The sequence below is a fragment of the Eptesicus fuscus genome, chromosome 7, assembly GCF_027574615.1.
Source record: "Eptesicus fuscus isolate TK198812 chromosome 7, DD_ASM_mEF_20220401, whole genome shotgun sequence".
In the NCBI taxonomy this organism is placed as follows: Eukaryota; Metazoa; Chordata; class Mammalia; order Chiroptera; family Vespertilionidae; genus Eptesicus; species Eptesicus fuscus.
The window spans coordinates 16,123,378-16,148,716 of record NC_072479.1 but is presented as its reverse complement, the minus strand read 5'-3'; the positions used below and the strand labels follow the sequence as shown (position 1 = coordinate 16,148,716).

Here is a 25,339-nt window from a genome sequence, read left to right as displayed (position 1 = left end):
CTACAATTCCCATGAGGCACCAAATTAAAACTGCCGCAAGGCATCACGGGAGTCGTAGGCTCCTTCCGCCTCAACCCTTTTCATTCCTTAAGCGAGCAAACTACAAGTCCCAGGAGCCTCGGTACTGGAACGCCTGCGCGAGAGTCCTGAGAGTGAGGTGGGGGTGGAGTGGGGGTGGAGTGGGGGTGGGGCTGCCCCGGGCGGTGGGGGGCGGGGTCCGAGCGGGCTGTGTGGAGCCTTCAGACTCCCGGCGCCATTTAGCGCGGCGAGTTTCTCTGTTGGACGCGCCTCTTCATACTCGACCACTCTGCACTCCAGTCTTCGGTGACAGAAGGTGCCTGTTGGGGTGACTACTCTTTTCTCTCCCTATCCCCCTTCACCCAGTCCTTTCGGTCTCCTCTGCTCTTGGCCCAGAGAAGCGGCGGAGCTCGGGCCCCGCGGCGAGCGGCCCTCCCCTCCCCACCGTTCCCTCCCTCCGTCAGCCCCCGGCACCGGCCCGGGAGGAGACGGGGTTTGCCAGGCCCGGGGCGGGCGGGGAGGCCTCGGGGAAGGGGGGGCCCGCTTCTCAGGCACCGAGGCTTCGACCCTTCAGTCCGGGCGATGGACGCCTTGTGAGACTGGTCCCCCTCGCTGGGGGCGCGTTTGTGAGGCGGCGACCGACTGACTGTCCGGGAGCCCCCGGGCCCGGCCCTCCCTCGCCCTCCTCGGCCCCTCCCACTCTCTTTGGCCCTGGAGCTGCCACCGCTCGGGAGTCCGTGCTGGTCGCTGCCTCGCGTTGCCGCCGCCCTCCGGGCCTAGCCCGCCCAGTCCGCGCAGCGGCGGCGGCGGGGAGCTGGAGTCGCCGCCGCATCCGCTTCTCCTCGGTGCCGGCTCTTTGCCTTGCCCCTCATGACTGCGGCGTCTCTGCTGCTACAGCCTTCCCGCCCGCTGCTTGCCGCAGGATGGCTGCGGATCGCGAGGCGCTAACCCCTGTGGCTCAGCTCCTCGATAGCCCGCCGACGAGCCCGCCTTGTGAGCCGAAGCAGCAGTCGCAGCAGGGCCCGGTGTCCCGCCTCGCCTCCGGGGTGACTTGTCAGTTCTGAGTGAGGAGTGGTCCGGTTTGATCCTGACCCGTCGGGAGCAGGATCCGTCGTAGCGGTACCTGCCGACCTGCACCGCTCCTCCGGCTCGGCCCCCTCACCCTCTCTTCATTCACAAATTCGACCCGGCTCGCCTCGCTCCAGTGGACCGACCATGTCCGGAGGCGCCGCGGAGAAGCAGAGCGGCACTCCGAGCTCCCTGTTCCTCTCGCCGCCCGCGCCTACCCCCAAAAATGGCTCTAGCTCAGATTCCTCTGTTGGGGAGAAACTGGGCGCGGCGGGGACAGACGCTGGAGCTGGCAGGACCGAGGAGTACCGGCGTCGCCGCCACACTATGGACAAGGACAGCCGTGGGGCGGCCGCGGCTACCACCACCACTGAGCACCGCTTCTTCCGCCGCAGCGTCATCTGCGACTCCAACGCGACGGCGTTGGAATTGCCCGGCCTCCCGCTTTCTCTCCCTCAGCCCAGCGTCGCCGCAGCGGTCCCGCAGAGTACTCCACCGGAGCCCCATCGCGAGGAGACCTTGACCGCTACGGTCGCTGCCGAGGTAGCCCAGCAGCCTCCCGCCGCTGTTGCTGCCCCGAGGGAATCCGCTGCCCCGGGCCCTGCAACCACGACTGCCCCCAGCACTGTCAGCAAAGACCACCAAATTCCCCAGCCCGACCATGTGGGGAGCAAAGAGGAGCCTCCGTCAGCGAGAAGCGGCAGCGGCGGCAGCAGCGCCAAGGAATCGCAAGAGGAACGGAGCCAGCAACAGGATGATATCGAAGAGCTGGAGACCAAGGCCGTGGGAATGTCCAACGATGGCCGCTTTCTCAAGTTTGATATAGAAATTGGCAGAGGCTCCTTTAAGACGGTCTACAAAGGACTGGACACTGAAACCACCGTGGAGGTCGCCTGGTGTGAACTGCAGGTATAGCCCCGCCTACTTTATTATACGGTGGTTTGGATCCCAAATGTGCTCGGTTAAGCCAGTTTATCGAGTTCACTCTTTACTTCTCATTCTTGAACTGTTCGCTCTGACTGGGGGGAGGCCACCTTTTGAAAGAGATTGAAACTAGATTTTGGGGCATTATTGATAGCCAGTGAGATATGCTACTAGGGAAGGAATGGTGAAAATCTTCGGTACAAACTTATTGCCTGTTTGTTATTATAGTATAGTGTCTGGCAGGAAACTTGGAATTAGTGGGGGACGTTTTTGAGTTAGGAAAGTACGGACTTCTTGACTTGTACATTTCAGACTCATCAAAGGCTCTGCAGTGATGACTTGCTGGTGTGTTACTGAGATCAGACTGTTCTTTTTTAATAAGAACGACCTTGTTCATGAATGACCTTCCTTTGGCTATATCTTTGTTGGCGGTTACACAGGCATTTAATAATAACCACTATAAAAAAGACTTTCTTCTCTGGCCAAATGCCTTGGGACTAGTAAGGTACAATAAGTATTCGATGTTGTACCACCTAATGATGCTTATGCCTTATGCTAGCTAGCAGTGATCTTACCTTGTTAATTAAAACTAATATGTCTTTAGCCCATAAACTATACAATGAATAGTATGAGCCCATGCAAAATCATTGTTTTAATTTTGTTATAAAATATTTTTAAGCCAAACTTGCCCAAAAGTTTAGAGGAGTTACAATGCTTCCTTTTTAATCTCTCTGGGAGGTTTTCATGGTGTAAATAATGGTGTGTCATTCTGGTTGACAAGTATATTCTAGGTTTAAATACCTGTTTTTGGGTTACTTGTTGTTTGACCTGTATGAGCTTGATTTCCTCATCAGGAAGTGAACATAGGTTATTGGAAGAAGCAGTGTTAACACTGAATGGAAAAGGCAGGGTTTTTTGTTGTTGTTTTTTCATGAAGAATGCCATTATCCATATTCTTTTTTTTGCCAAGAAAAAGGACCAAGCTGAAATAGGATATGAAAGTAACTGAATGATCTAGGAATTTTGTTTTATCTAGTTAATAATACATAGTTCTTTGAATGTCACCTTCCAAATGACCAAGGCCATATCAAATGTGAAGGGAAAATCAACTTAACATGTGTAAGAAAATAAATTTAAAAGCTGACAAGTTCTTTAGAACATAATATTGTAGGTTTTACAGTTAATGATATAGAACTTCTAGGCATTGTGAAATAACTACTCAGTTTTGTAGTGGTTTAGAGTTGGAAAGGTGACAGATCTTAAAAAAAAAAACTTGTCAAACTATAATTTTATTCTTATTGGTCAGTCTTATTCAAAAACTTAGGTCTGCCTGGCTCTACTGTGTGGGCAGTGGTTGAGCTTCCACGTATGAACCAGGGGACATGCGGGGTTGCAGGCTAGATCCCCAGTAGGGGGCATGCAAGAGGCAGCCCATCAGTGATTTTCTCTCATCATTGATGTTTCTAGCCCTCTCTCCCTCTCCTTTCCTCTCTGAAATCAGTTAAAAAAAACCAAAACAAAACCTTAGGTCTGATTTCTTTTGGTTTACAGCAAAAATTAAGCTTACAGACACGTATTTCTTTTTTGTATCCAGGGTGCCTAGTGCTACTGATCCTGGATTTTATTCTTTTGTTATAGTTTCATGCTCGAATAGGTGGTTTTAAACATTTTTTTTTCATTAATTGGTTACATTACCCTTTTAAGACTGGACCCAATAAATGTTGAGCACTTTATGGATTGACTTAGGTAGTTTCAATTATTTAACTTCTATATGTGTGTTTTTCTTTATCGCCTGGGATTTTCTAATAGTTTATTATCTTGAAACTAATGGTACAGTGGAAAACACTCAATTTATCTAATATCACAATAAGAATTATGTCCAAGCATCTCAGTTTTTCTTAGAACTCATGACTTTGGATTTTTGTTCTCTGTTTAGGCATGGACATGATCAAACTAAAGAATTCTTATCAGGATTTGGCTGCAGAACCTCTAGTTCATTGAGTTGTACTCTGGTTTAGAAACTTCCAAATGCCATTTGACCCTGCTTCTATAATTTTTCATTTTGTTTCTTAGAAATGTGATTATTCTGGCCCCAAGATCCTTTATGTGGGCAGTGTTTTTGTTTTTTTGTCTAGGACATTTGCCTAGTAACCTATTCAGTAGATTAGTGTTTTGAGTTTTTATTTTTGGATCCTAATTAAAGAACAAGCCAAGGGATTACTAAAGTATTGGGAAGAAAGGAAAGCTCTTTTCACTAAATGTATACTTCTAGTATACGTATTTTTCTGTAGGAAGGCAGGAGAAATATTTTGTTCAGTTGTTGAATTAAAAATCTTAGTGTATTAAAACCAGAAGAAATGTTAGGTTTTTCTGCCCACTTATTTGATAAAGAACCTAAAATCATAGAGCAGGTAACAATGACTTGGTTAGGTTGGTGAAGAACACAAATTAAACTGGTTAGAACCTAGTAATTTGGGAAATGTTAAAGCATTTTGTAGTTTAGTATATGGCTAATTAGTAAATTTCAAATGAAGCAATTCTGTTTTGGTGTGGAAGTCGTCAGATTTCTGTCTTCTGATATGGGTATTGATTTTATCACTTCAAAAGGAGGAATAGGCTTTTTGGGATGGAAAATGTGTAAGTATGGTATATAAATCAAACTTGTTTCCATCAAGCTTATTTTTAGAGTAACAGTAAGCATAGGTATCTATTGAAACAAGTATCAATTCTTTAATAATAATAGGTAATGCTTTGATAGCACAGGATCTTAAGTGATAACTGAGATCTCTTAAGTTGAAAGATGATTTGCCTTGGTAAGAAAGTGTTATTTTGGTGGTGGTTGGTTTTTTATTTTTTTAAAAATTGATTTTAGAAAGGGGAAGGGAGGGAGGGAGAGAGAGTGAGATAGAAAGAAATATCCATTGGTTGTCTTCTCCACACCCCCAAAGGTGGATCCAACCTCCAACTCCAGTTGGGGCATGTGCTCTCACCCAGAATCAAACCACCACCTTTTGGTGTATACTAGGCAATACTCCAGCCTACTGAACCACACTGGCCTTTTGGTGTATGGATGATGCTCGAATCAACTGACCTTGTTTTTAAGAAATAGTATGATTGGCTTTAAGAAAACTTATTGATAGATTTAGAAATGATTTACTTTAAGCACTTTTCTCCCCAAGTTGTTTCTAAATATAGAGTACACTTGATACATTCACGTTATGTATTGATGTAATAGTCTCCAGATCAACTTGAAAGGGAGATTAAATCATAAATTTTGTTTAAGGTCCAATATACTTAGTGTTTGCTTTTCTCTAGCTTTTAGTAAGTTAAGGCTCATGTTTTATAGTGAGTATATGATATTAATCTGTTTATATAAAAGCCTAAGTGACCATTATGCCCGGTCAGTATGATGCACACTGATCACCAGAGGGCAGACACTCAACGCAGGAGCTGCCCCCTGGTGGTCAGTGCACTCCCACAGCCAACCTCTCATGGTCCCTCCCCACCAGCTGGCTGGCGGGCCCCGATCGCCAGCCAGGCCGAGGGACCCCACCTGTGCACAAATTCGTGCATCAGGCCTCTAGTGTTTTATAAAAAGTTTAGCAATGCTTCAGAAATGGGATGTGGTTCTCTGATTAAGAAACCATAATTTGTTTTTCTTTTGTTCTTAAGATAATTCTTAAACCTGATCCAACTGAACCTTTCCTTTTGCATATTGAGGATTGTTTTTACCTTTACTTTTTCTTTAGAGAGAGGGAGAGACAGAGAGAAAAAAACATTGATGTGAGAGAGACACATCTATTGGTTGCCTCTCGCACATGCTCGATCAGAGCCAGGGATTGAGCCTGCAACTAAGGTATGTGCCCTTGACGGGAATCTAACCTGGTACCCTTCGTCCTCTGGTCAGCACTCGATCTATCTACTGAACCAAACCAGCTAGGGCTTTTACCTTTACTTTTAAAATTTGTGCTACATTCCTTGTTTTTTTGGATGAGAATTTGCAGTCCCACAACTAGATTTCAGGGAATAGTCTTCGAGTTTTTCTTTGTTTATTTTCAATTCTCAGAGCCCCTGTTGAGTATGGATAAAATTGAGATAACTCAGTGGTAGCTGCTATGTAGAATGATTGGTGACTTGTTTGAAATAATCTGTCCTCCTTTGTAAACAGGGCAGAATGGAATTAAAGACAGGATAATTTTGGTTAGATAAGATTTGATTTAAAATAGATGTAGATTTACTGCTGTAGGAAGTAACCTTTGTGGTACAGGAATTGAGAATTATATTTAGGTTAATTTTTAATGATGTAGTTAGTTCTTACTTAGTTTTAGGGGTTTATAAATGTTTTCCTTTTTTCTTATTTACCTTTTTTCTTTTCTTTTTGGACCTTTAGTATCATAGTTGTTCTTAGTATAAGAACTTGGAAAGAAGTTGTTTTTTTGTAAAACAAATTGGGAATCTTGTTGCCTGGTGACTTAGTTTGTTTCTTGACATTCAGATTTTAATGCAAGATTCTGGTGATTTGAAAATCATCCTAGTTAAACCCTAGGAAAGCATTCAATTAAAACTGAGTCCTCATTTTCAGAAATCACCCTAAACCTATTATTTGGGTTTTTTAGTAACTTTTAAGTGTTTTAGATAAAGCTGTAAAAGCAGCAGAAATGGTTATGCTCAAATTGCAATTTCTGAGATTATTAATACTAATTACAGTTATTAGGGGTTTTCTTTTTGAACATAATAAGTTGTCACATGTTACAACTTACATTTGTTTATTTTTAGTATCTTACATTTTATTTGAGGTTATTTTCTTAACCATAGGTCCAATCTAGTCTGCAGGAATAGGTAAGACTTAGCACGACCTGAATTTAGATTTGAAGAGGACACTATTTTTCTGCAGTATAACATAGTAATTAAGACCTAATTGATTAGTCTCGTTTCTTATCTGTAAATAGAATGTAATAAGTGCCTATTTTATAGAGTTGTTGTGACAGTTAAATGAAAAAAAATATATATATAAAATATGATGACCCAGCATCTCTTTTAAGCTATCTTTTTGAGGTATCTGTGCAGATTTTGTTTGATTTGTTTAAATCCATGAAAAGTCATGTAGCAAAATTCTTACGGTTGTTACCATTCTTATAGGAGGAAGTTTGGAGTTGAACATGGTGTCATCAGTGCTTTCAGATTCTTTAGCTTTACCTATTTTCTGCCTAATGTTTTAATTTTACAACCTGTCACTTTCCCAAATGCCAGCCTTTTTGAATTACTAGTTTCCAGAATTAGCTAAAATCTTTTTTCCTTTTGGGATCATTCTTATATTCTTCAAATTGATTTGAAGTCTTTACCTTCTTTGTTTACTCCAGTAGTCTTTGAGCTCTTTGAAGATATATGTAGGTGCTCAATATACTTTAATAAGTATTAAATTTTTTCTGTTATCAAGTTAGAAATAGTAATAGAACTCGGGTTTGTTTTATCCATATTCCTTGCCTTTCTTTGGTCCATAGCAGATTCTCTAGTCTTGTACTGGAAGAGTTCAGTATGATCTAATGCAATACTATATGATAGAAAAAAGCTCCAAGGAAGAACACTTGGATTCTAGGTTACCCAGTTATCTAACCCTGAGTAAGGAACTTAATCTGTGATGCTGACTTAGTAATATGTCTTACCGACTTAACAGTATTGTTGAAGATCAACTGAAATACTGTATGAAGGTACTTTTCAGAACTGTAAAGTGTTGTATACAATAAAAGAAGGATGATGGCGCTTTAAAAAAATCCATTTTGAAGGCCATAATAAGTTGTCACATGTTACAAATTGATTGAATATTTAAAACATCTTCATTAAAATTGGGTTTTAGGAGATTTTACTTTGTCAACTTTAGGACTTTTATCAAATCTTAAGACAAAAGGGAAATAGCTTTTCAGATTGAAGAGAAATTACCAGAAGCTCTTCTTCGGACTGTTTTTATTTGGAAGATGCCTGTACCTTTGACAGGTGGCAAACTTAGTTTTGTATGTTTTTTTAAAAAAATTGGTTATTGATACAATGTACATGGGAGGAAAAGTCAGTAATTGGCTTGATTTTGTGGTTGACTGATTGTATAATATCTCCACCTTAATTTATATTTAGATTTTTCAGATGGGGTTTCATATAGAATTTACTTTTTTGATCTTATGACTTGAATCTTGGCCTGGGAAGATTAACATGTTAAATGTGTTCTGCTAAATGAATGTGTTTAATGGTTTTTTTTAGAAAAGAACCCTCAGATAAGCTGTTTGTTATCATGAGCAAATACAGTTTTCCCAGAAATTTAAGAGTTCTTTTTCTTTTCTTTTTTTAACAAGTAAATTCACTTTATTTTTCTTGTACAAAATTATGTGGCACCATAGTTGGAGCCTGGGTTCTCTGCACAGCAACTCTGGTGTGGTCTTTACAAGATGATCAGTGAATTCCTGATAGGGAGACTAGGTGAACATGACCTCTTTCCAGAGGCTAGGGGTGAGATAACTGTAGGTTTTGGAGATGACATCAAAGGTAGTCTTGGCAAAATTGCCCAGTGCGGCAGTGCAGCCCCTGGCCAAGGTGTAGACATCCTCAATTACTGGCTTCCTTGGCATGGGCAGAGACAGTGTCAGTGTCCCTAGGAGCGGGGATGAGGCCACCAGCTCAGAATCACAGTGGCCAGTCATCTTCAAGGGATCATGTGGCACTTGTGGATCTTGTTCCCCAAGTACTGGTAGCCTCATGCACAGGGACAAAGAGCTTGGCCAGGGATGGCAGTGACTACTTCCTTAGAGCACTTAAAGCTCAGATCAACATGTCCTTTGTAGTCTCCAATGGCTACAAATGCCTTGAACTGGGTCCTCTAGCCAGCCTGGGTCTGCTTTTGCATGACATAATCTTCAAAACCTGTCCTTGAGCACGGTCAGAGTGGCTCAGTGGTTGAGTGTCCACCTATGCACCAGGAGGCCATGTGCGATTCCTGGTCAGGGCACATGCCAGGGTTGTGGGCTACATCCCCAGTGAGGGATATGTAGGAGGCAGCCAATCAGTGAATCTCTCTCATCATTGATGTTTCTATCCCTCTCTCCCTCTCCCTTCCTTTCTGAAATCAATAAAAATATATTAAACAAACCAAAACTGTGTCCTTCCCCCAGAAAAAGTCAATGATCTCAGATTCCTTGTTGGGCTGGGAGAAGAGATAGAGCTCCAGGGACTTGATCTTCATGTCCTTAACGAGGCAGCCTACCTTGGTGAAAGACCTCAGCCCCATATTCCGCTGCTGAATTCTCCACAGAAGCGCCCGGGGTCTCTGGGCCTCCTGGAGCAACAGTGTCATCTGCCATCATCTGCCATTTGGAGAAGCTTAATAATTCTTAAGAAATTTCAGAGTAATTTAATAATGAGCGGTTTGGAAATCTAGTTGTTATATCATCATATTCAGTTTAGTTAAGAAAAACCACACTAATTATTTCTGTAGATGTATTTTGTGCAGCCAAGGTTTAGTGTCTCAGAAACAGATGATTTTATTTTTTTTTTGGTCAGTATGTATGCAGTAGATGGTATTGTGTTAATCAAACACAAACATATGTAAACCAAACAGTGGGAGATGAAACTAATTAGTGAATCAAATGATAATTAATGTGCACATTTTCTATATTAGTATATAGAAGCAAACTGATTGCTTAGGATAATGACAAGATCATCTTGATAACTAATAGTTTTGAGCTTAATAACCTGATATATTCATCTCTCTGGATACTCTCCTTACTTGGACTGGTAGGTCATTGTGGATTAAGGTAAATTTGGAAATGCAACAGATTACCTCTTTTACATGCTGAAGAGTTCCAGGCATTCTCATTTATACTAGAGGCCTGGTGCACTGATTCGTGCACCAGTAGGATCCCTCAGCCTGGCCTGCGCCCTCTCGCAATCCGGGACCACTTGGGGGATGTCGATCTGCCGGTTTTGGCCCGATCCCCGCAGGTCCCTGGGATTGGGCTGAAACCAGCAGTCCGACATCCCCCGGGGGATGCAGTAGTGCGCAAAGCAGCAGGCGGTGGGGAGGAGCCTGGGCCAGGTGCCCTGCCGCTCCCACTCTCCCTATGCCAGTGCCGGTTCTGATCCCAGTCCCGGTCTGGATGGGGAGGGGTGAACAGGGGGAGTGTCCACGGGAGAGGCTTGCACTGCTGCAGCTGCGCTCACCAGCCATGAGCCCGTTGTTTGGCACCCATTGGTGAGCTGAGTGGTGCTCCCACTGTGGGAGCACACTGACCACCTGGGGGCAGCTCCTGCGTTGAGTGTCTGCCCTCTGGTGGTCAGTGTGCATTATAGCGAATCGTCGAATGGTTGCTTAGGCTTTTATAAAAATAGATGCTCTTTAACTCTGCATTCACCCCTTCCACACAAATACTCAGCTATAGGTAGTAAAGAGTAGCTAAAGAATTCTAAACAAAGAAGTAAATTGGTTAGATTTGCATATTAATAATTGTGGAGAATAAATTTAAAGAGTACAGAGGTGTGGAGTTTAGTTAGGGTATGAATATGAGATATCTAGGGCCTGAAAAAGGGAAGTAATAGAGGAATGGCATCTTTACATATTTAGGAGATAAAGTATGCAGGGTTTAGTGATTAATTCAATTTGGAGGAAAATGAAGAATGGGTAAGAGGGTGGGGCTAGATGATGATGCTGTCAATTGAAGGAGGGAATGAGAAAGAAGAGCGGTTTTAGTTTTTTTGACATGTTGAGTTTGAGGTACTTGTGAAATCTCCAGGAAGAAGTTCAATTGTTGGTTATATTACTGAACATCAAAGAATAGGTCTGAGGTAAGATAGAGGATGATGATTCCCAAATGTCTATATTAGTCATAGCTGAAATAATGAAAGTAAATTAAATCATCTAGAGAGAGGAGATATATGTATAGTGAGAGAAAGAAATAGAGGACGATACTGGAGGATAATGGTTCCTATGGCAAATTAGGAATAACTAATAGGTGGGCAAAGGAAAAAAGAGCCCAGGGGTTTGACTACTAGTAAATAGAACACTAGAAGAGTAGTAATATCAAGGGAATAAAATTTCAAGAAAAGAATAGAGCAGAGAAGTCCAATTTGCTTAGCAGTAATTGTTGAGAATGAATTTTTGAAGGAGTAGGATAAGGAGTATAGAGATTAGGCTATTGAAATTGTATATTGCATTTGGTTATTAAGTCATTAACAGTAAAATTTAGGATTATTTAAGTAAGAGAGATTAAGGAAGAAGTGCATAAGTAAATGTAAATCACTGGTAATATCCTATATTTCTCAATTAGTTTGAGCAAGGAAGAAATACAAAAATCTATATCATAAAAGGCCAACGGCTCTTGCGGCAGGTGGGGCGCAAGTTACTTGTGGCGGAGAGCTACTAGCAGTGGAGAGCTACAAGTGGTGGAGGGCAGGGCAGCGAGCTACGAGCAGCGATGGGCGGGGCGGCCAGCTGAGGCAAGCGGAAGTGAGCTACTCGCACACGATTTTGCACGCACTGGGCCTCTAGTAGAACCTATAAGTAACTCATGTGACTATTTAAATTTAAATTAATTAAAATGAAATACAATTTTAAAAATATATATAATTTTAAAACTCAGTCCTTTAGTTGTACTAGCCACATTTCAAGTGTTCAAAAGCCACATGTGGTTACCATATTAGACGGCACAGTTGCATACCATACTCACCCTGGCCAGGGATCAAACCCGCAATCTAGGTATGTACCCACACCTGAAATCGAACATGTAACCTTTTGTTGTAAGGGACAACGTTCTAACCAACTGAACCACCTGGCCAGGGTGAGTTGTATGTGTTTTAAATAGCTTTATTGAGATATAATTCACACACCATAAAGAATATACAGTACTACTATTTTATAACTTAAGTTACAATTTAAAACATCTATACTCTATCCTACATAATAAAAGCCTAATATGCTAAGTGTCTGGTTGTTCAGTCGGCTGTTCAACCAATCAAAGTGTAATATGCTAATGATATGCTAAGGATGCTCAACCGCTCGCTATGGTGTGCACTGATCACCAGGGAGTAGACGCTCCGATCAGTAGGTTAGCTTGCTGCTGGGGTCCGGCTGATCAGGACTAAGTGAGACAGGCCGGACACGCCTTGGAGCCTTCCTGCGGTCCTGCTCTGGCTGGCCAACCTCCTGCGTCCCTCCCTGGCCCTGATCGTGCACCAGTGGGGTCCCTCGGCCTGGCCTGCGCTTGCTTGCAGTTTGGGACCCCTCGGGGATGTTGGAGAGCTGGTTTTGGCCCAATGCCACAGGCCAGGTCGAGGGACCCCACTGGTGAACGAATTTGGGCACTGGGCCTCTAGTTAGTAATAAAGAAAAAATAGCCTTCCCTTTTTTGGAAAATATGTACAAAGCATGTTATCACAAACTCACGTACATGTAGAATTGACAAAGATTAACATTATGTTACATTTGATCCAAATATTTGGTGACCTTATAGTTTCAAAAGAGTGGAAAATTTGTGGTGGATTTAAAGAATAGCTGAAGAAGGTTAAGAAGTAGAGGTAGTAAGAGTAGGTAATTTATTTTTTAAATTTATCTTTATTGTAGAAATTATTACAGATGTTTCCTCCCCCCATTCCCTCTGTATCCTTACGGAATACTCAAGCACTGGGAGCAATGTGCTGAATTTTAAACAGTTTGCTTTTCTCATCTGGCATTCATGCTACATTTGCATATCAGTATGGTGCTGTATTAAGTGGAGCAGCTCTCGGAAATTACCATCCTTGTTTGCCACTTTGAGGAAACAGCCAGATTTCTTGTAATTCCATTGCAACAAAGGTTTCTGAATTAATATACTACTAGAGGCCCGGTGCATGAAATTCATACATGGGGGGGTGTCCCTCAGCCCTCTCCAATCTGGGACCCCTCTGGGGATGTCCGGCTGCCGGTTTAGGGACATTATCTCCAGCCATTAGGAAAATCACACAGAATGTCCTTGACATACAAACCGTGTGATTTTATGAGTTGTTTTAATAATAATGGCCATTCCTTTAAATAATATCTGCTTACATACAATACAGCTGGTACTATGTGAATTCAGAATGTTAATAGCACAAAATCATAGAAGGTTGTAGTGGAAATAACCTTGAATTGTCTAGTCCAAACTTTAATAAATATTGGAATTCCCTTTTCGAAGATTTTGAATGCTTTTTGTCCTAAGAAGCTTAACCAACTTTTGAGGCAACCCATTTTCAGTGAAAGAACTGGCAACTCCGGCAGCAGGCGCCCCCCGGCTGGCCTGAAAGGACTGGGGGACTCCGGTGCCTGCCGCCCCCCACTGCAGGGCTGAAAGGACAGGGAACTCCAGCGGGGCTGAGGGGACTGGGTGCCACCATCTTGTGGCTATGGGCGCTGCCATCTTTGTGATGGCTGATGGTCAATTTGCATATTCCCTCTTTATTAGATAGGACTTCTAGAATATGGTCAAAATGGACTTTTCTACAAAAGTAGAGTTTGACATGCTTGAGGGTGCCAAGGGAGACTTTACTACTCATGGTTACTCGCACCAGCAAAACTGGAAAAGAGCAAGACAATTCTTTTAGAGCAGTTTTAAGTTTATAACAAAATTGAGAAGGAAGTACAGAGATTTCTTATGTACCCACTACCCACTCCCCCACATGCTAGCTTCAACTTTCCCCATTATCAACATTACTCACCAGAACAGTACTTTTTTTTTTTAAGCCAAGGATGAACCTATATTGACAAATCATAATGAAAAGTCTATAATTTTCCTTCAAGTTCACTCTTGGTGTTGTACATTCTGTGGATTTGGACAGACATATACTACATATATCCATCATTATAATATACAAAACATTTTCACTGCTCTTCATTGTTCTCTCACCCTGACTGACCCCTGGCTACCACTAATCTTTGTTACATCTCCATAGCCTTGCCTTTTCCTGAATGTCATATAGTTGGAATCATATAGTACATGTAGCCTTTTCAGATCAACTTCTTGTGCCTAGTAAAGGCAGAAAATTAACCGGTAATTTTGTGTTTGAGTCATAATTGTTGACTAGAATGTTGACAAAGACCAAATCACTCAGAGTAGGTGTTCATTCAGAAGTGTTGAGGATAAAGGATTGGATTAAACAACCCTTTTATTACTACTATTTTGTGATGTGTTGAGCATTATGTGCATAGTTATATTCATCACATGATATACAGTGTTACTTTTAGTTACTATTTTCATTGGACAAAATCAGTTAGTATTTGTGCCTTACATTTGCAGCTTTTTGTGTTGTTGTTTTTTCCCCGATGTATAAATATATTTAATTTAAGGTGAGATGGCTTCTTTTTCCTGGAGTTCCAGTAGGGAAATAGTAGGCTTCTCTGCCCAAAGTAAAGATGTCTACCGACCGCAGGGATTCTGGACAAACATGTTTGCATCCTGCTTGTCGATGACCGTGTTAGGGGTGGGTCAGAATTTTCCAGCAGTGAATTCATTTGCAGTTTTTAAATAGCTGAAGAGTTATATTTGTTTCTGCATGAAAGACAAGATTTTATCATGGAATTAGATGCTTGTGTTACTTTGGGCCAAATGTAGTCTACTAGAATTTTGATATTGAGCTAGATATGGTCTATCACAGAACTATTATCCAGCTGTGTAATTTCTCAAGTATAATATTAATACTTGATTTGAATAGCAATAGTGAAATCAGTGCTTACTATAAGTATGGTACATCTTTTGAAATGATAAGTGGTAAATATTTAGTATTAAAGTTACTGTAGTTTAGTTGTTCAATGAAACGAATATTAATATTACACGATAGCTATTTAAAAAAATAATTTACCACAGACTCAGGAAACTTTAGACTGTTTAGCTTCCAAAAACTGACAGTATTTTTCATCTGTCTTTGTGTCTGGTTCAGATATGGCAGAATTGTACTATTAAATGTAAGCTTTGAGTGGTACTTAATTTTGAGTTGTAGCCATAGGTAACTATGACTGAAACATAATTCAAAACTTTTGGCAATGGATATCTTGTTAGTTGCTTTAGAAGGATTTTAAACCTTACTTCGTATTTAGTGCTCTAACTAGAAATATATAAGTAGCTGGCTCATGGTTTCCTAGTGATTTAAATTAAGTTGGAATTAGCTTCCAATTTAAGTGATTTCACATTAGGGTTAAATTTTGTTTATGCTGTTTACATGAGCTGTGAGAAACCCGAAGGAGGGCTATGGTATTTAATATTTAGATTTGATGCTTGAGTTTTTAAGAAATCTTATAAAGATGTTGAGATTTGTGTAGATGTGCTAGTGGTAAGATATTTTTTAACATTAGATATTACATATAACATAAACCTAGAAAAGTTAACATATCGTGACTAATTGATTATCATAGTGAGTGAGTAATTTGTTATTAAAAAGTGAATTGTGGAAATTGTCAAAGGAAATACATTTTGATTGTAAGCAAAAATATTAATAAGATGTAAGATATTCAGGCCTATGGAGAATAATTTTAATGTGAAAATGAAAACTCATACTCAGTAATTCTGGGTTTTGGACAACTAATAAATTCCTTATGTAAAAAACGATTTGTGGAAATTGGAAGGAAACAGTCATTGTGCTAACACTTGTGATTAGGGCTTGAGATTATGAGTGACTTAATAAAATAATATGGGACAGGACATGTCCACTTTTTAAAAAGATTAACATAACCAAGCTTTGGGAAAAAACGAAAGATTTTAAGAAAGAAAAACACTCACTTTATATTACTTAAACAATGGATGAAGTCTGAGTCCCACACCTCCCCACCATAACCCTCAGTTCAGAAGGACAGCATTCTCTTCCTTAAAACTGCCACTGACTATTTCTCTTAACAGTGATGATCATATTGTCACTCTTTCTTAAGAGTTGAATAATACATTCAACTTATTTTCATTATATTTTAGAATAATTAGTGAGTGAACTTTGGCAGCTCATATTTGGCATGTGAGTGGTAGTTGCTTTCCGATTTATAATTCCCAGTTGGGAAAATAATCTAGGTTATGTTGTTGTGAATATAACTTATAAATACTAGTATACTCATAACACATATATAGTTATCTGTAAATTTCCTTAGTCTTCTAAGAAAAAAATTCATATGTAATCTCATGAATTGACTGAACTGTGGAATAAAAATTTTGGATTTTTTAATGTCTCTACTACTATATTCTGCAGATTTGAGAAATAAAGAATAACTAAAACATTTTCTCCTCCTTGAGTGTGACAGACACTATCTCAGTCAACTTCTATTTCCTCTTTCTGCAATTGTTTGAACTTCCTATTGACTACACTGATTTGACTAGTCTCCATTAATCTCAAAAGTCAGAAGAAATAACTTCCTATCTGCCATTTCTAATGTTTAGTAATTTTAAAATCTGGAAATTTGTTAGTAATCATTAACAGAACTGTTTAAGGGTAAACAATTAAAATTGTTTATAGAAATAATTTGAGGTACCTTTTTGGGTTCTTTGCAAGTAATGTTATGACTTTATTATAGCTATCAGGACAGGATGTAGAAATAAATATTTGCTTTATTTATGAAGCAGTGATAATCTGCTCCCACCCGCAGTGTTTAATTTTTTTTAGCTCTTTGTAGAGAGATCACCTCTTCAGTTCTTACATGCTAGACTTCAGTCCTTATATGCTTCTTTTCTTATTGACTCCTGTTGTTGGTGAAGATTTACTTGTCAAGAGATGGGAATGAAGGATTTCAAATTTTTACTGTTTTTAAATGAGGTCCCTTAAAATATATATAATGTCTAAAATATATATAATGTCTAATACTGAATGAGGCACACAGATTACAAAAATATGGCCTCTTTTAGATTTTATAGTACTTTGCTTTAAAAATTTGGACAAAATATAAAAATTTAGGAAAATTTCAGTTGTATTATGGCCCAGCCATGCATTTTCAAAAGCAATGTGTTGCATTCCTAAAGCTAGTGCCTTGCATGCACCGCTGAGCATAATGGGAAAAGAAAAGTGCCATAAAAAGCTAAGTACCAAGTAACTAGCTGGAAAAAGCTTTTAAAGGGAGACCTGGCACGATCATTAATCTAGTAGAGTAGTACTTGAGGAAATGGTTCCTTGTGTTAAACTGCAATTTCTTTTAATTATTAGAGACCAAAATAGAAAATTCAGAATTAGCACTTAAATGCTGATATAGGTGTTGTTTTTTAAAGTGCCTTTCTGCAGCCCAATTTAGTACAAAGAAAATTAGGATGGGAGGCTTGGTTCTAATGCTAACTACAGAAGAATGACCTTGAGTAAGTATGTTGTCTTACTAGTAAAGTGAGTGGTAGAATTAAGGATCCTTTCAGCGTATTCTCTTGAACAATTGATAAGGATTTTTTACCTTGATTCAGTCTGATTTCCCCTAACACTCCTCCAGTTACTAAATGTATAGTAGTTTTGATCTAGATAGACTACTTTGCAGTGACTTTCAAACATTTTTGAGTAAGACCCATTCTAATCTAATATAAATTTTACAATATACCTAGTACATGCACACATAAAAAGATAAAAGTTTCACAAAACTCATGTTTTCTGTTCTATTTCATTTAAAAAGGCTATTTACAGTCTACTCTGAAAAAAACCCTACTTCATTTAGAGTTTTTTTACTTAACTTGTTAAATCAAGCAGCAAGTTGATTAAATATTTGCCACAAAATGAAAATATAGTGGCTATATGAATTTTAGCTCCTGCCATTGTTAATCATAACACAAACTCTGAACAGTTTTCATTCTTAGGAAGGGAACAAATGATTGTGATTTTAAATAATAGTTTGTTAGGCACATGTAAAATTCTATAGTTGCTGGTTTACAATGTAGATAATTTAGTGATTTGTTAGTTTTATTTCTACTTTTTATTATTTAGTCCCTTATTAATAGATACAATACTGGCATTTGCTGTATCAAACCAGTGGGACTAAAATTCTTTAGCACCTTTCTTGGATTTGAGAATTTAGAAGGTATTTTGTGGTTAATTTAAATGAGTTTTCTGCTTTTGCATTCTAACCACGAAGATACATTTTGTAAAAAACTTGCCAATCTTATAGTTCTGTCAGATTTCTTTATTCTTCTACTCCGTGACTTTCTTATGGGATTTGTGTCTTTTTAAATCTAAGAATTAAAGTGAAAATGTTTGGGAATACTAATATTTGTGTGACCTTGGACATCCCACTCACCTAAATCCTGAGCCTTATTCATCATCTGAAAATGTTAACTTGTGCACTTGACTGGATTGTTTTAAATAACAAAGAAAAAAATGCAGTACACTCATTTACTCAAATGATGTAAAGTCCTATATAATAAAGAGGTAATATGCAAATTAACCTTCACACACTCACAAGATGGCTGCCTATGACCAGGCCGGCAGGGGGTTAGTGAGAGACGACCAAACAACTGAACAAGCAGCCTGCGTGGGGTGACCATTCCGGTAGGGGGGTTAGTGAGGGATGACCAAACGACTGAACAAGCAGGCTGCGTGGGGCGACCAGGCCGGTGGGGGGGCTGTTGGGGGCAACCAGGCCAGCGGGTGGGGGTGCAGATGGGGGTGACCAGGACGGCAGGGGGGGAAGTTGGGGCGATTAGGCTGGTGTGGGGGGGGGCTAGTGAGGGGTGACTAGGCCGGCAGGGGGTGTAGTTGGGGGAAACCAGGCCGGCTGGGGGGGCAGTTAGGGGCGACCAGGCCGGCAGAGGGGGGCAGTTGTGAGTGACCAGGCCGGCAGGGGGGATAGTTAAGGGTTGACCAGGCCAGCCGGGAGGGGGGGGCAGTTAGGAACGACCAGGCCGGCAGGGAGGGGGCAGTTGGGGGCGACCTGGCCAGCAGGGGGGCAGTTAGGGGCGGTCAGGCCGGTGGGGGGTGGAGGGGCAGTTAGGGGCAACCAGGCAGGCAGGCAGGCAGGTGAGCGATTAGGAGCCAGCGGTCCAGGATTGTGAGAGGGATCGTGGATTGGAGAGGGTACAGGCTGGGCTGAGGGAACTCCCCACGCCCCGCCACCCACACAAATTTCATGCACCAGGCCTCTAGTTTTATATAATTGTAAGTCATTATTATAGACGTGATGTTGGAAATTAACTTCTGAGTTTTTTGGCTTAAAATGACACTAAAAGTTCATGACTTAATTATCATTTGGTTAAGACTTTGAATCCTGAATTCTTTAAGAAAATAATAAAAGCAGTGACATAGCTGACTAACCTAGCAAGTTTATAACAATGCCACCTACTTGTTCTGTAGTACATTATCTCATTAAATTCTCTCAGTAACCCCATATATAATATGTGTCATCTCTATTTTTTAGATGAGGAAACCAAGGGAACTATTTGGTGGAATAGTGTTTCTAAAATTGGGGATCCTCATGGAGCTTTTAGTTGTGTATCATTGAATATATCACTTTGGGATTCCAAAATCTGTGAAATTAATTAGAATTTAGAAATCTAATTAAAATCGGAGGAAAACATGATGGAAATACAATTGTTTGAGACTTTATCTTAATGTCACTATCATCAGAGAAATGCAAATTAAGACCATAATATTTTTATCTATGACAAATTAAGTATATTAAAAAATAAATGTCCTAAATCAGCACTGTCCAATAATATGTGTACCACATATGTAGTTTAAATTTTCTAGTAACCACATTAAAAAAAATGCAGGTGGAATTGATATATATCTCCAAAGAGGACATACAGATTAGATGGTCAAGAAACATATCACCTTACACCTGCCAGAATGGCTACCAACAACAATCAAAAGAATGTATATTTTGCTACTCTGAAGTGAAATTCTCTTTTCTTATGCATTCAGCCACCCTATGTCTTTTGATTGGAGCATTAATCTATTTGCATTTAAAGTAATTATTGGTAATATGTAGTTATTGCCGTTTTATTCTTACTTATGATAGTTCCTTTCCCTTTTTTCTCTTAAATAAATCTCTTTTTTTAATGAGGCCGTGGAGCCTTATTTTTTTTTTTAATTTACTTTTTTTTTGTTGTTGTTAATCCTCACCCAAGGATATTTTTCCATTGATTTTTAGAGAGAGTGGAAGGGAGTGGTGGCGGGGGGGTGGGGGAGGGAGGGGGCGGGGGGAGAGAGAGAGAGAGAGAGAGAGAGAGAGAGACAGAGACATCAATGTGAGAGACATAGATTGGTTGCCTCCTGCTTGTGCTAGGCCAGAGCTGAGGATTGAGCCTGCAACTGAGATACGTGCCCTTGACCAAAATTGAACTCGGGACCCTTGAGTCTGAGGGCTGATGCTCTAGCCACTGGGCAAAACTGGTGAGGGCTCTTAAAGAAATCTCTTAATCATTTCTTGCAATACTGGTTTGGTGGTGATGAGCTTCAGTATTTTCTTGTCTAGGAAGCTCTATATCTCTTGCTTCTAAATGGTGGTCTTGCTTGGTAGAATAATCTTAGTTGTAGTTTCTTGCTTTTTATCACTGAATATTACCCACCAATCCCTTCTGGCCTGCAAAATTTCTGTTGAGAAATCAGCTGGCAGTCTCTGAGAGTTCCCTTGTTTGCAATTAACTGCTTTTCTCTTGCTGCTTTTAAGATTCTCTCTTTGTGTTTAACCTTTGGTATTTTAATTATGATGTGTCTTGGTGTGGGCCTCTTTGGGTTCATCTTGTTTGAGATTCTGCACTACCTGGACTTTTGTGTCTGTTTCCTTCTCCAGATTAGGGAAGTTTCTAGTCATTATTTCTTCAAATAAGTTATTGATCCTTTGCTCTCTCACTTCCCCTGGTATCCCTCTGATGCAAATGTTGGTAAGCTTGGTGTTGTTCCAGAGGTTCCTTAAACTATTCTCATTTTCTTGATTCTTTTTTTCTTTTTGGTGTTCTGATTGGATGTTTTCTGCTACCTTGTTTTCTAAATCACTGATTCAATCCTCTGCTTTATTTCCTCTGTTAGTGATTCCTTCTAGTGTATTCGTCATTTTAGTTATTTTTCATTTCTGATTGGTTCTTTTTTTATGGTTTCTATGTCCCCTTTTCTGTTTTCTATCTCTTTTGCTGAAGTTCTCTATTCTTCCCCTAAGTTCATTGAGCATCCTTATAACCAGTGTTTTGAACTCTGTATCTGGTAGATAGCTTTCTTCCATTTCATTTAGTTTGGGTTTTTTTTCTAGAGTTTTGACCTGATTACTTTGGGACATGTTTCTTTGTCTTTTCATTTTGTCTGCCTCTCTGTATTTGTTTCTATGTATTAGTCTATGTATTAGTTCTGCTAGTGTCCCATTCTTCACAGGTGGCTGGCTTTATGTAGTAGGTGTCAAGTGGGGCTGGGCCCAGTTGCACATTCTCCATGTTCACATGAGGTGGGTGCTCCAGAAGAGTCTATTTTATAGCAGGTCCTCGAATAATGTTGATCTGTTCAGTGTCATTTTGTAAATAATGTTGATGAGATGTCATAGGAACTTAACTCTTGTTTTTATCTATTAGCTTATCGTAAAATTGGTTTTGTTATATGTTGTTTCACTTAAAGTCACATATCCTATGTACTGTGTTGAGGACTTACTATACTTGAGTAATTATACCTTTCATCAACATAAAATATGCATTGTATCAAATTTTTTTAACTTAAATTTCCCTTTTTATATAGTCATTTTTTTACTACCATTTATCTCATTTATTTCTACATCTTCTTCCTTCCTGTATCATTTTAATTTAGATGTTTCTTATAAACAACATAGCTAGATTTAAAAGGGGGTAGAGGAAGCCTGTTTCAAAGGTCTCTTTTAATAGAGGACTTAACCTATTCACATTTATAGTGATACTAGTAGCCCGTTTGCACGAAGATTCGTGCAATAGACCTTCATACACCTGGCTGCCTGCACCAGTTTTCTGCTGGCACCGGGGACCCAGGCCTTGGCTGTGGCCACCGCCTTCTACCTTCTTTCAGGGTCCCGGCTTGGCCCTGGGCGGTGGCCTTGGGCTGGCTGCACCCAGCGTCCCTGCTACCCGATCTCAGGAGGGAGCCGACCCCCCAGGTCGGCTCGCTCCTGCGATGGGAGCAGGCACCCGGCTGGCGCCCAAGGCCCGGAAAGCCCCGGGCGGCTTTCCGGGCCTTGGGCTCCGCCCGCACCCCAGCGTCCCTGCGACCCGATCGCAGGCGCTTCCCTGCAACGGTTTCCTGGTGGGCGTGGTTGATGGGCGTGGCTTGGTTGGTGGGCGTGGCTTGGGCATAGTGAAGGTGCGGTCAATTTGCATATTTGTCTATTATAAGGTAAGATTGATGAGTATGGAGTTGGTCTTCTTCCTGCTTTCTAAATGGTTATTTCTTCCTTTCCTTTCTTTAGCCTTATTTTCTTTGATGCATTTTTTATCCCTAGTGGTCTGTATGTTAAATATTTTTAGTTATTCAAGTAATTACTCTAAAATTTATTTTGAAATTGAACATTTTAGAACTAGGTTGTTTTAGAAAATAAATACTATTTCTCTTATTTCTTACGTGGTATTGTATAATGAAAAGAGTACAGATTCAAGATTAAGATAGGTTGTGCATGGATCTTGGCTTTGTTTGCTACTTTTTTAAAAATATATATTTTATTGATTTTTTTACAGAGAGGAAGGGAGAGGGATAGAAAGTTAGAAACATCAATGAGAGGGAAACATTGATCAGCTGCCTCCTGCACACCCCCCACTGGGGATGTGCCCACAACCAAGGTACATGCCCTTGATTGGAATCGAACCCGGGACCCTTCAGTCCACAGGCTGACGCTCTATCCACTGAGCTAAACTGGTTTCGGCTGTTTGCTACTTTTTGATGCTGACTCTCTTATGTGTCTATTTCTCCATCCTTAAAGAGAGAATAATAACAAGAATGTTAAGTTTATCTTCTATAATAATATGCTAATTAGACCAGGCATCTTCTGGACGTCCTTCCTGACAAAGCCAGGGCGGGAGGGAAGCCAGCCCAGGTCCCGGGTGCCTGCGGGCGGCTGGAGGAGGGAAGCAGCCCAGGTCCCGGGTGCCTGCGGGTGGCTGGAGGAGGGAAGCAGCCTGGGTCCCAGGTATCAGAGGGAAGCCAGTGCTGGCAGCTGGGGGAAGAAAGGCCTACTCTTGCATGAATTTTCGTGCATTGGGCCTCTAGTATATATACAAAGCACTGACACATAGTAAGGACTCAATAAATGTTACCATTATTAGCTGTCACTTATTAGCAAAAGCTTGAAACTGCATTAGGTAGCATAGTTCTTAGGGGTTGCCTGGTTCTTAATCTGTATTTGCTATTGTATTATTTAAATGAATTCATCTTTATCCATTTTACAATTTTATTTTCATTATTCTGTAATGTGCATAGTCTGTTCTGTAGTACAAAGTCAAGTCTGTCTTCTGTTCAGCTGAGTTTTCTGCTTTTATTTCTTTCATTTTTACCTTTGTGTATTCTTTTTTTATCCTTCTATCCTCTTAATCTCTGGACAGGTTCAAACAAAAAAAAGTTAACATCTTGGATGGTGTGATGATGTCATGGTTATCTGAATTCCTTTTTACATGCTTATGTGTGTATGTGCAATTTGGGTATGAGGGATAGTGTATCAGTCAAGATTCTCCAGAGAAAAAAACTAGTAGGAGATATCCCCACCTAGTGCCCACTAACTTAACTCAATTCTGACACCATTTTCATAGGATTAAGGTTCAGTCCCACAAAACTGCTTCCTCTCCTATTTCAGATGCCAATTGCAAGTCCAGATTATTATCTATGTGCTTTGGCTGGCTTTATAGATTAGAGTTTTTAACTATCCCCTCCTGGGATTTGATTAATTTGCCAGAGCAGTTCACAGAACTCAGCAAAAACATTTACTATGTTATTCGTTTATTAAAAGAATATATAACTCAGGAATAGCTAGATGGCAGAGATGCATAGGGCAAGGTATGAGGAAGGGGCATGGAGCTTCCATACCCTCTCCAGTATGCCACTCGCTCCACATCTCCACATGATTCCCACTTGGAAACTCTCCAAACCTGGTCCTTTGGGGGTTTTATGGAGGCTTCATTATATAGACACTAGAGATCTGGTGCACGAATTCATGCATGGGTGGGGTTCCTCAGCCTGGCCTGCAGGCGGGGTCAATCGGGGCCGGGAGGTTGGCCGGCCAGTGGGGAGGGGCCACAGGAGGTTGGCTGTGGGAGCACACTGACCACCAGGGGGCAGCTCCTGCATTGAGCGTCTGCCCCCTGGTGGTCAGTGCACGTCGTAGCGACTGGTTGTTCGGTCATTCAGTTGCTTAGGCTTTTATATATATAGACTAGAGGCCGGATGCATGAAGATTCATGCAAGAATGGGCCTTCCTTCCCCTGGCTGCTGGCACCTCCTTCACTCTGGCTAGAGCCACCTTTCCGCTCTGGCCCGGAGCCACCTTTCCACCTTCCCACGCTGCTCAGAGGCCCAGAGCGGCTGAGGTGGAAGCGTCCCGCCCCTGGCCGCTTGGCGCCTGTGTATGCAAATAAACCCACCATCTTTGTTGAGTTAATTTGCATACTCACTCCTGATTGGCTGGTGGGCATCGCGAAGGTACGGTCAATTAACATGTTACTCTTTTATTAGGTAGCTACTTGGTTAAATCATTGGCCATTGGTGATTGAACTCAATCTCCAGCCCCTCTGCGCCCCCCTCCCCCCAACACACACATACACTACTCCCTAGGAGGTTGGGGGGTGGTTACTGAAAGTTCCAATATTTTAATCACATGGGTGGTTCCCCTAGCAATCAGTCACCATTCTTAGGTTACTAAGATGCTTTCCAAAAGTCACATCATAATAAACATAACAAAAGACACTTTTTATATTGTTTGTACCACTTAGGAAATTCCAGGGTTTTAGGAGCTCTGTGCCAAATACGTATTTCTTATTATAAATCACAATATTACATATTATGGTTTTATTTCATTTCAAAGAATAAGCTTATATGATTGTTGGGGCTGGCAAGTCTGAAATCCACATGGCAGGGCTGGCCATCACATTGGGAATCTCTTGCAGGACCTTATACTGCAGTCTTGAGACAGAATTTCCTTCTCAGAAAGCTCAGTTTTGCTCTTACTGCCTTTCAAATGATTGGCAAGACCCACCCAATTATTGAGGATAGTCTCCTAATTACTTAAAATCAACTGATAGCAGGTGTTAACCACATCTACAAAATAACTTTACAGTAACATCTAGATTAGTGTTTGAGTAAGTGGGTTCTATAGCCAATTGGACACCTATAGCCAGGTGAACACATAAACCATTTTAGATGGTCATACTGTTTCAGGATCCATTGTCCTTATCCATCAGCCTCTTGAAATTAA

The 25,339-nt window shown here is 40.9% G+C and overlaps 1 protein-coding gene across 3 annotated transcripts in view; it reads left to right on the top strand.

Moving 5' to 3' along the window:
- Positions 1-238: 238 nt before the first annotated feature.
- The window catches only part of WNK1 (WNK lysine deficient protein kinase 1), a 137,927-nt gene continuing 112,826 nt past the window's right edge, over positions 239-25,339 (top strand). Inside the window, exon 1 of one of the 3 annotated variants that reach the window (XM_054718764.1) lies at positions 239-1,995. In XM_054718764.1, the coding sequence (XP_054574739.1) occupies positions 1,234-1,995 (762 nt within the window). In that variant the 5' untranslated portion in view covers positions 239-1,233. The remainder of the gene's footprint in view (positions 1,996-25,339) is intronic. The other 2 variants (XM_008153340.3, XM_008153341.3) reach the window with 2 other exon arrangements.